The sequence below is a fragment of the Mytilus galloprovincialis genome, chromosome 8 (assembly GCF_965363235.1).
Source record: "Mytilus galloprovincialis chromosome 8, xbMytGall1.hap1.1, whole genome shotgun sequence".
NCBI classification, from domain to species: domain Eukaryota; kingdom Metazoa; phylum Mollusca; class Bivalvia; order Mytilida; family Mytilidae; genus Mytilus; species Mytilus galloprovincialis.
In genome coordinates, this window is record NC_134845.1 from 35,148,524 (window position 1) to 35,161,195 (window position 12,672).

Sequence of the window (12,672 nt, forward strand, 5' to 3'; positions counted from 1 at the left end):
ATGGAAATTTTTAAAATGGTCACATCTATAAATTACGAAACGAAAATAGGTCCGATATTCTGAATATACAAATGATATATACACCTTAGAAAAAAAATTAAATCATAAAAAATTGTTGGACTCACTTTAAAAGAAGGATGAACTGAAAACCAACCTTGATCGATTGCATTACCTGTTCTTTAGTCATTTGATGGACAAGTTGCAGTTAGTTTTGGTTTTTAATCAATATAAAATGCAAGTGGGAAAAGAAATGTGGTCATTTTGGTCTTTTTCCGACTGCAAGTAAACCCTTGCCAAAGTTGGATATACATTTGTTTGCGCAGGATGTATAATTTTTCACAAATATCAGAGTGGTAACATTATATCCTGGTTCTTTGCAGGTTAAAAACCATTGAAACAACTCTTTGTGGGGCCGTCTGTAACCTCTTGTCTAAGACTGCTGAATGGCAAAATTCTGACCGTATTCAATATAGTAGTTACTTTCATTGTCCATTCTCAGTCAAAGATTCAGTGACTCGTTTCATCCCAGATGGCAACTATTAAAGAACCTACCAAGTGTATTTAGTGTAAATTGTTTTTGTCCTGAACATGCATGTCATATTTGCTACTGGACAATAGCAAATTAAAACCACAAAAATATGCTTCCAAACATAAATATTATAATTAAATTACAACAAACAGATCACTAATAGCACATTATACATGTATGACTTTGTAATCTTATTGTGTTTATGGAAAACAATGGAAAAATGTTGCTTAACATCTTGGGTCATATATTTAGAAGGCATTTATTCAAAAGCAGATAGAATGGATTTGTAGAAAAAACATGAATAACATGAATAAGGGCAGAAAATCACCTATTATAGTACAAGTCTTTGGTTAACCACAATATATTTGTCATCATTGATATATCAATGTTGTTTTTGTATACATGGTATAAAAATCAAACTTGGGTTTCTCATCTAAACTTGTTTACATTGTGTTACATCATCCAATATGGCTAGGTTTGTTATAGATTTTTCATTATCACACTTATGTCGAACTGATTTTGCTCATTGTTGAAGGATGTACAGTTACTAACAATTACCTCACTTGGCTTAAGGTCGTCTTATTGAAATTCATACCACATCTCCTTATTCTGGTTATCATACAGTATACATGTTATACATGTACAATACCTAGTATTATCAAATGAATTATAACAATTGTTAATAGTTGTCAAAAAGCAGCTACATGTGTATAATCGATATGGTAGACATGATTAATGGTGTCAAATATTAACAAGAGTGACTGCAGATGCTGAAATGTCATGTCTGCTTTTTCCTACATGTATGAAGGTTTACTACATGTACAAGTATCACTCAAACTTTCCATTTTCATAACCTTTGAAAAAGAAGTCACAGTCAAATTAACCATGCCAGACAGATGATGTACACCCTACAAACTGACATTCCATACACAAAATTTAGTGATTTATACTGTCTGTGAAATAGACTTAACATTCTTAACACCCAAACCATGAAAATTAAACATTGCCCAATGAAACATGAAATGAGGTCATGGTCAGATTTAAAGCCTGCCAATCAAACTTGTACACCTTATGAATATCCAATAATATGCCAAAAATAGTGATCCTATACATTTCATGCATGTACATGTAGTTTATACTGTAGCATCTGAGAAACATTTGGAAATAGATCAAACCACAAAAACTAAGCATTGTTCAATGAACCATGACATTTTCATTGAGGTCAAAGTCCCATGTAAGTCTTGCAATTAGACATTTATTCACCTCACTCATTTCATACACCAAATATATATAATTGACCTACTTTTCCTACTGCTTGTAGTATTTAATATGTTTGAGAAACAAACTTGACAAATTACATGTAACTGAAGTAACCATAATTACTGATTCATGAACTGAAGTCAGGATCAGGCCAACCTTGCCTGACAGACAATGAGACATATAGACCTTTCAAGATACCTATATATATATATGGGTATACCATAAAAATTAATCCATGTTATACATGTAAGACTTAGAGTGTATTTCCCTGTGACTGTTCAAACAGTAATATTTATTTTCCCAAACAGTTACATGTACATGTAGCATGATGTAGTGTACCATGAAAACTAGGCAAAGTGCAAGGGACAAGTCACTAACAGAAACGTCATAACATAAGGAAGTATCCAGGCCTTTCAGCTTCTAAAATGTATCTGGTGAAGCTTAAATACAAAACGGTACGTTGTAGCCACTGCCAGATTGCAGAGCTCCAGATAAGAATTCACAAATTGGGGTTTTTACCCACCATTTTCTTATATAATTGGGTGATGAAGTTTTTTAATTGCATCATCAATTCCAATTCACCCCTCAAGTTAATACCAAATTGGGTTTTTCACCACCAAGCTCCTTAATGTATTGGGTTTTTTCATCAACACAATATTGAATATTTAGGCAATATCAACCCCAGATTTTTTTCCACCTTAAATATGTCATGTTGTACATGTATGTTTCTTTCTTTGTTTAGCTGATTTATTTGGTTTAGGGTTAGGGTTATTTGCTAGCTGTTTTATTTGGTTTATTCACTGAGGAGCAATTGTAGGTTTAATTTGTGTCCCGTTTCAAACCTTCTGCCAGTTTTGTATTTTCTCACAAAAACGGATATGTGTATTCACAGGCACTCCTCTTATACCTTTATATAATAAATTCTGAGACCAGTGCCTGTGTGTATATATTCATTAATAAACCTTAAAATGAAAAAAAAAAATAGTATATAAACTCTAATTATACTTAAATGTTTTTGTTTTATTCAATTTACATAAATCTGGGTTTAGTTGTCTTTTATTGGAACTTTTGGTTTCTGATGCTTTATCATGTCATAATTGATTTGGCCATTTCACTTTTTCCAACTGATTTCGTTTCATAACTTTCCCTCAGCTTTTCAAAAGAAGCAGAAAACATGCTTCTATTCAATATTTTTACCGGACATTCACTTTCGTTTTAATTCTATGTATGTTATGATAAATCCCGAGCAATGCGAAAAAAATATGACTACATGACACACGCTAATTGGATAAACGCCGAGAAGATCGAAATGTTTTCAAAAACACGTGTACCTATTGAGCAAGGGAAAACTCTAACAGGGACCCATTTTAGCTGCTTGATGCAGGGATCTATTTTTAGAACGAAAGGAAATTTCCAATTATAAATATTATAAAAATAGATTTACGTGACGACTGTAAACAGATATGGGTAAATAACACAAACGGTAGCCAATAAAAGGGTTGAGAACTCGTGGTTTTGGCATATAATTGGGTTTTCCTTTGAATTAATTGAGTTATTGAACCCTGCAATGGGAAATTGCATTGGGTTTTTTATTATTTGTATTGCGTGATCACGCAAATACGCAGCTTATCTGGAGCTCTGAGATTGTAATACCAATTTCTTGAATGCATGTACTTCAACTTTTGTTGCAGGTGGGATAATAAAATTATACTTTAAAGTACATGCATGGTTTATTTGTTTCAAATACTTGGCCACTAATCATGCTAATCAAGATCTTTATTTAATTCTAATTCATACTTTAATAATTTATAAGTAAAGCAAGCAGTCATTTGACACTAAACAATTGACACGGACTGCACGAGACCCTCATAGTTGGTTAAGATCTTTTTACACACCATGGACACGCTGGTGGTAGTTAACAATTGCAATGCCAACATAAACTTCAGATCTGATATACATGTACTGTTTTGTAAATTTCACTGAACTAGAAATTCACATTATCCATATTCATGATATCGTTATTATATTAAATCCACTAATTAAAAGTATTCATGAATTCAGATATGATGCACTATTATTAGTAGTATTCACTGAAACTATGAATTTTCATTATTCCAAATTGCTATTTCAAATGAATAATTATCCTGGGTATTCATGGAATTCAGAAACAATGTACATGTATGATTGCACTATTAAAATGCACTGCAACTACAGAATTTTGTTATTCCAAATTCACAATTGATCATGATTGATAGCAAATTAATAATTATCATGATAATCCTGTATTTAGTCCTCCAGTAATGTGGTCCTCCTTTAATACAATATGTAAGTTTCCTATTTGTACAAGGTACAATTTTCTTCTTGTTCAATTTAATCAGAACATCACATCATTATCATTGAATAATGCTGCAAGCCCTATTCTTTATTTCCAAAAACAATAGATAACTAGCATAAAATAATGAATTAATCCATTGTTTCACAATTTGCAGCTATAAGAGCGACTCAGTGACATCTATATTTCCTATGCATCAAAGTGCACATGTACTAGCAGGCGTCATATTCTAAGTGGGAATCATGGTCAAACCAATACATATTCAGTATGATTCTACAAAATAAAATATACATTTAGACTCAAGTACAGTAAATATTTAGCTAATAATAAATATATAATACTACATGTATATACATTGTGCAATAATAAGAAAGTTAATTACAATAACTGTATTTACCTAGATAAAACTAGCACTTCTCATTTGATTGACCAAAAAATTCTAGCACTAATACAATTCTCTTTTCAAATCCCTATTAACAAGAAAAATAAATCTTTTAAGGCGGTCTAAATTCTATATAGTGTTGTCTTTTTTCCTGCATTAATTATTTTTTAAGTGTGATTGTGTACTTTCATTGAAGGGTTACTGTCTTATTGAGGCTCACACCATACTTTATTTCATCAATTCTTTAAAGTTTGACATCATGACATAGTTTATTCCTCTCTAAAACACAACAGGTTATTTCTTTTGTTCATTTTAATTATGAAATATATTGATACTACAAACATGACAAAGAAAAGTTTAAGGAATGAAAAAATAAAATAAATAAATAAATGCACTGTTACTATATATACATGTATATGATATTGACTTTACCTGTGTCCACTGCATATATAATGAATAAACCTTTGTGATGTAAATATATTGTTCCAAGACTTAACCATCCCAGTTAATGTTTTAAATCCTTGAGTTTAATAATGTTTACATCTTTTGTGTTACCCTGAATACTTTTTACTTATTCATTTTTTATTACAGCTTGCATTAAATAATGCTTTGCAGCTCAGACAATACTTTTTTTATTTAATTTAGTTATTTACCCAATTTTATTTTAATAAATCAATATTCAGATTACTTTTAAAATTTGCATTTTTATATCCAAAATAATAGTATATCCTGCTGTTTCATATTTTTCTTAAATTATAATTTGTTTTGAAAAAGTCATCAAAATTTTGAAGGGGACAATTTTAATCATGATAATTTGTGAACATTATTAAAAAATCATATCATTATACCAATGACAGATTAAATATCATCCCCAGGGCAATAAACTATTGTGTCTTAATTTGTATATTAGCTACATCATGTATATAAGAATTTCTGATTATTACCTATCCAGTCTTAACATCCTGATTATTACCTATTTTAATGTCACATTTGCATGGTCATATTCAGTAAATATTTTAATTATTTATTTTGAATTTGAATAAAAATTTTTTTTAGACTAAATTAGTAGATACAACATGTACAATGCAGTTAACACAGTAAATTTTATGCCAACTTACTGGATAGTACTATATCTATAAAATAAAATACTTAAACAAAGTTTTTACAATGTTAACATAAAAAAATATTTTTTTTTGTTATGTTTTCCTGACATATTGAATGTTAACATAAAATAATTATCATGATTATGTAGGAAATCTGCAGTCGCATGTGAATGCACATGATCAAAGGAGATGTTGGATATATCAATGATGCATCAACCCAACAAAAAGGCAACAATAAAGTAACCAAAACACAATTGAATGCATGTCAAAAAATATGACTCATGATTAGAAGGTCCTTAATCATTGCGGAATAAATAAAAAGACCATTGAATGTTACTACTTGTAAGTTAGATAACAAGTAAAGTATGGCACAAATGAATTTTGAAAAACAATGCTAACAGGGCACAATTTATATAAAAATTCCACATGAAAATATATAGTTGAGGACGGTTTAAAGAATTAACAAATTATAGTGATATAATATAGATTCTATGTTAAATCTAAAAACGAATAAAAGTATGATGCTAGCTTTGCTTTTTTAATACATGTATGTGTTTTTTTTAAACAATGTAGTACATGATAAAACAATTACTAATTGAATTAGTACAATTTGTTTAATCAACTGTGTTTAAATGGCAACTGTTTATGACTCTGTGCCTTGTTTCAGGAACATTAATTTAATACTATTGTTTTATTTTGATGATTAATGCTATTTTAAACCATTTTTAAAATACCTATTCACTTTCAATGCCTGATATTAACAAATATATATTAATGTTTTGTTGTCCATGATTTGAAAATTATTCAAAATCTAAATGTAAGTGGACACTTGCTAAATAAGTCACTATTTAATCTTAAAGTTAATAATTTTCATAACATTTTATGATCAAATCATATGTTTTTGTACTATGCATGTTTTTTTTTTAAATTGTGACATCACAATGAATTCTTAATAGAAGAAAAACTATCAGCTGATAAAGCAAAACCAGGGAAATACTAGTAATCCAGCATAAGCATAATAAAAAACACATTTATATCATGTATATGGATACGTACATGTAAAGATCAGTTGGTTGTTGGTTATATTAAAATGTCCAGTGACAAGTATTTCATACAAATTTAGGACCACATACAATATGTACACTAAATGATGTATAGGTCAGTGGCAGATCCAGAACTTTTCATAAGGGAGAGAGGCCGCGGACTGTCCTAAGGGGGAAGATCCAGTCATGCTTGAGTGATTCCCTATATAATCGACCAAATTTTTCCCACAAAAAAGGGGAAGGTATAGACAATAGAGTAACCTTTTTTGTATTCCTCTCAGGGTGATGTATGCAAAATAATAAATGAAATACACATGATAATAGGGGGAGGGGAACGGTGTCCTTTATGACTTTCAATGATTTAAATTATGATGCACATTGAATTTTAACAAGCTCAAACTCAAAGCCTATAGATATTTTCCCTGGAATATGCAACTATGCACAAGTGTGGTAATATAGAACTTCGATTCATAGCTATATAGCCTATCATAGTATCTCAATATAGATTCCGTAGGATCAGTTGCGGATCCAGCCATTTTAAAAAGGGGGGTGGGAGGGTCCAACCCAGGACAAAAGGGGGGGGGGGGGGGTCCAACTATATGTCCCCATTCAAATGCATTGAGCGGCCAAAATAAAAGGGGTGGGGGGGGGTTCCAACCCTCGGAACACTCCCCCCCCCCTGGATCCGCCAATGAGAACAAATTGTAAGGTCTGTAACTTGTAAGTTGACAAATGAAATGTGCACATTTTTCCCTTCAAAATTATGAATCCATGATTATTCGATAAACATGCTTTAAAATATTGATAATTTCTACTCACCGATTGTAATTTCCAGCTCAGATTAATGAACATGTGGTCGAACATCTGTAGTTACCTGTGTAAAAATTTAGTTTGCCGACCTGAGGTCCGTTTTTGCCGACAAAAAAATAAAATGGGTAAATCGTTTACGGTGAAGAATTGTTATCCGTTTTTAATGAAACTTGACAGATTTTACTAATTATTTTTTTAATCATCGGAAATGTACCTCGGGGTGTTATTCGGATTAAAACTGTTTTATTATGCTGTACAATATTGGTAACTTAGTCATAATCTTTAAATTTATTTCAGGTACACCCTTGTACATTTTTCTATTGCTAAGAATTAATTAAAACTTTTTCAAGTATAAATTTGAATGAATCCATTACCATCTTCTCATTCTTCTGCAATAATATTACAACTCTTTTTTAAACGAAAGCTTTTGGTTTTTAAAACCAGTTATGAACGAAAATGTTATAAAACAGATATTATAAAATAAAAAGTAAGGATATCAAAAGGATTATTTAAAGTCAAACGCACATGACTGCCAAAAATGAACGGACAATGCTACGGCAATAAATGGAAAACGACAAAAGACAAACAACGATCGTAAAATAAATGAATAAACAGCAAAACAAGTTTACAATCGCACAATAGACGATAATAGTATAAATAATGGAATATTTCACAACAAAATCAAATCTTGAGAGCCGGGTGAGACGTGATTTTTTTACACTGATGGACTACCGTTACGCTAAAATATTTGTATTAAAACATTTACCGACTGTATCAACCTATGAAGTGTTTGTTTTAAACATTTAACGACTGTGCCAACCTTTTATAAGTTGTAATAAACATTTAATGACTGTGCCAACCTTAAGAAAGTTGTAATAAACATTTAACGACTGTCTCAACTCTAAAAACGTTGTGACAAACATTTTTTGACTGCATCAACGTCTGAAAAGTTGACACAAACAAATTTGAACTGTCCCAACTATTAAAAGGTTGGGACGGACATAATGCAACTGCCACAACTATTAGAAAGACTGTAATGAATAGATTTTGACTGTGACAACACCGTTAACCACTGCAACAGTTCTGAAATGACTGATGGTAGCATTTTTTGACTTTTACAACCCGTAGAAAAGTTGGGACAGACATAAATGAACTGTTGCAACGAAATATGACCGATTTGACAGTCATTACTTGTCTTTTACAGACTAAGACAGTCGTACAACGACTGTTACTGGTATGCATGGACAGTTGTTTTTTCGTCCAGTAGTGAAAGGTACCAGGACTATAATTCAGTACGCCAGACGCGCGTTTCGTCAACACAAGACTCATCAGTGACGCTCAAATCCAAATATGTATAAAGCCAAACAAGTACAAAGTTGAAGAGCATTGAGGATCCAAAATTCCAAAAAGTTGTGCCAAATACAGCTAAGGTAATCTATGCCTGGGATAAGAAAATCCTGAGTTTTTCGAAAAATTCATAGTTTTGTGAACAGGAAATTTATAAAAATGACCACATTATTGATATTCATGTCAACACTTCGGTGTTGACTACTGGGCTGGTGATACCCTCGGGGACAAAAATTAGTAATGTAAAACCATTCAAAAATATATATATATATTCATGATGTATGCTTTCGTATAATGAAAATTAAAAGACGCCTGGTGTGTAATATTTCTAAACATGCTAAAGAATTATTGACCATATTTGCATACATATATATTTTGGCAGAAACACTTACAAATGACTTATCCTACCGTAGTCTTAAATCGTTCATCTTGTCAGTTCGTTAGGTATTTGTGTTTGAACCTAACACACGGGGAAACTACGTAGTGACGTCACTATGCTACTTCCGGCGTAGAAAAACAGTGCAGAATACGTTTTTTCTGCAATTTTGAATAAAAAAATATTTCTTAAGGTAAGTTTTCATTGTTGTTCTCAATTATTGCTAAAAAATGCCAATTTTCTAATGCCCGTTTCAATCCCGACTTCTGCATGTCTAAAAACATTCTAGAACTTCACCAAATCCCACTTCCGGCCTCCATTGCTTTATGTACATTCCATTCAGCATCATCAATCTTGTGGCAGGCAATATAGGTCAAGCAAATCGTATTTTTAGGAATTTTAAAATGACATGCTCCTTATGACTTTCGTGATTTTCCCGCGAAAAAAGCCCAACCAAAATGAGAGGAAAACTATATAAAAAAAACGATGTCCATGCCATAATTTTGTACAGGAATATAGAGTAGGTTAATAACAAACAATTTACATTTATTTTTCATGGATTTTTTTTTTTATTCATTATAAAAAGATCGATATTCTGACCATCATGACTGTAGGTAAATATTCATACAAAATTCCATTTATGTCGAAAGGGATGGCAAAAAATGAGGTTTCCTGTTAAATAAAACCCAAAATTATTGCAAACTATTTTAAAGCAATATCCCACAAAGAAATAACGTAATTGCTGTAGACTGAAAAATTCCCCAGTTGACAGTAGAGCAATTTGATTGGGTAGAACGAATTGACATCACGTGATTTTGACGCCATTGAAATTTGATTGTAAACAAACAAGGTCAGAAGGTTCAGTATGGGGACAGCATCGTACATTGAGTTACTAAGAAACAATTGAGAGTTACCAAGCTTGACAATGCATGGTAATAAAAAATGAAAGATAAGTCTACAGAAAAAATAAGAAAAAAATAGCCTTAGGATAACGACTTATCAACACACCTGAATACTTTAAAACTTGGCTATCATGGTGTATCAAAAATTAACCAATACCACTTTTTCCTTGATGCCCCATTTAAATAAAAGATGGTCAGACAATACGAGAAAGAGGAATTTCTTATCATGCTTATCATGACTACAAAATCTACATTGCATAAAATGTTAAAATGATAATTACATGTCTGCTAAAAACATAATCAAGCTCTTCTTTATCTTAATTTGATTCATAATCATATCTCAATACAACATGCATACATCAATTGTAAGTTACCCTTTTAAGATGATTGATTTGATATCGCAGTTTAGCATTTTCTGATCTCAATTTCTCTAGTTCAGGGGAGATAACTCCAGCTGCTAATGCTTTTTGTGGGTCTTGTAGGATTGCTATTTCATCTTCTAATCTAGTTATTTCAGCTTCCTGTAAAATATATAGAATTGATTGATTGATTGATAAGTAGGAGTTTAATTCCACATTCAGCACTAATGCACTATTGTGTGGATGTCAGTTTTTATTGGTGGGGGAACACGGAGTGACCAGAGAGAACCAGGTCCTGCAGTAAAGAAAACTGATATTCCTAGTCAAATGAAATTGGAGTATTTAAACTCACATTCTAACGTGTTTAATAACAGGCTGGTGATAAAGTCATTCCACTACTTAGACCACTGGGCCTCAGGCTTCTAAAAATATATGTCTTCATTGTATACCTTTATGTCACATAAGGTTATTAACAGATATTCATGAAATTTTCTCCAATGATATTTGACCAGGAACCTTGGGGTATGAACATACATATATGGCAATAAACTAAGGTTTTAGCTTCAACTTTCATGCTAGATTTTCATCTAGTTTTGTGACACTTTCATACATTTGTACCTCCTCCCAAACTAAGAGAGGTGTAAAACAAAAACTAAACAAATAATCAGTATTGTACTCTAGTACATGTATGCTAGACCAGATAATCTGCTGTGTTTTTTCTCTATTTTTTTTTTTTTTATCCCACAAGGCGTCAAAACGAAAATTAAAACAGCCTTCCAAGGCGTCATAATTATTTGAACTAAGCACATTGTACTCTAAATAGCACTAAATATGTAGAGCTAACATAAACATGATAAAACTATGGGTTTTTCTCATTGTTGAAGGCAGTACCATCATTGGCCATTGTCTTTCTATAATTGCTTACATCCATTTCTTTTGAAGGGATCCCCTAGCGGGTTTTGATCTCAGATCCCGCTTACTGTTTTGTCAGATTCCTGTATCCCGCTTACTGTTTTGTCAGATTCCTGTATCCCGCTTACACTCTGTACATCAAGCAATTCTCATTTTTTTGTAATTTCCCATGTCCCGCTATACAATGCTAGACTTCATGACCTGTTTTCACAGCACAATAATTTGTGACTTTCACGCTTACAAAAATCGGCAATCCCATGTTATGCTTAGACCCCATGAGACCCACTTTGAACTTTGGTGGATAGTTGTCTTGCATTGTTAACAATCATACCACGGCACATGTACATAAAATTGTATTTTTATAATGTCATTAATCATGTCAATAGTCTCTATATAGCTAGTGCTAGTCCAAATAGTTATGACGTCTTGAAATGGATTAAGCTTCTATTTTTTTTGCAACCATAGATATAGGAAGATGTGGTATTAGTGCCAATAAGACAACTCTGCATCCAAGTCACCAATTATTTTTATGTAATCCATTATAGGTCGAGGTACAGTCTTCAACACGGAGCCATCATCCATCATCATGATCATTGATACTTTTTACAAATTCCATTTATACTGATTAAAAGTCTATATAATTGATTCCTTATCATTTATTATGGGCCAGAACGACGTGGGCCTGATCGACTTGGGAGGGATCGACTTTGGGCCGGATTGACTTGGGAGGGATCGACTTTGAGCCGGATTGACTTGGCGCCGGATCGGTTTGAAGCCGGACTGGATCCCCATTACTACCCTCTTTCTAGTCCAAATAATTATGACGTCTTGAAAGGCTATTATAATTTTTTTCTTTGAGTAAGGCGTGATAGAAAAAAATTATAATAGCCTTTCAAGACGTCATAATTATTTGGACTACCCTCTTTCAAGTACTTTAGTCCCTTTTCATGTATTTCTATGTTATTTCCATAGTTACTTATAGCATGCGGACTTAAATTATAGTGCAGTCAGATTTATGTACATTGAATCTGTCAGTTCACTTATTATCCCTCAATATACCAAGTGTGCAATGTATGGTGAGTTGATGAACAGTTGAATGTTTTTAAAAATTATATTGAATGTCGTAGACAGATTTTGAGAACACCTTTTGATGAATACTCACAGCCTGTTCTGCATGAGCTGTTAAAATAGATATATCTGACATTTTTAGTCGAGGAAGGTAGTTTACAGGTTGAGTATACTATTCTGTATTTTTGACAGACGAATTTCACCACGTTGAATAAGCCGCTTCCGGTTGATGAAATTCATAGTAAACGA

The 12,672-nt window shown here is 32.1% G+C and overlaps 1 protein-coding gene across 1 annotated transcript in view; it reads right to left on the bottom strand.

Annotated features, from left to right (window-relative positions):
* The window catches only part of LOC143085658 (arginine--tRNA ligase, cytoplasmic-like), a 120,364-nt gene extending 107,696 nt beyond the window's left edge, over positions 1–12,668 (bottom strand). Inside the window, exons 1-2 of the mRNA XM_076262142.1 lie at positions 12,518–12,668; positions 10,459–10,605 (exon numbers count right to left, since the gene is read on the bottom strand). Coding sequence (XP_076118257.1) covers positions 10,459–10,605; positions 12,518–12,559 — 189 coding nt within the window. The 5' untranslated portion in view covers positions 12,560–12,668. The remainder of the gene's footprint in view (positions 1–10,458; positions 10,606–12,517) is intronic.
* Between the last annotated feature and the right edge of the window lie 4 nt (positions 12,669–12,672).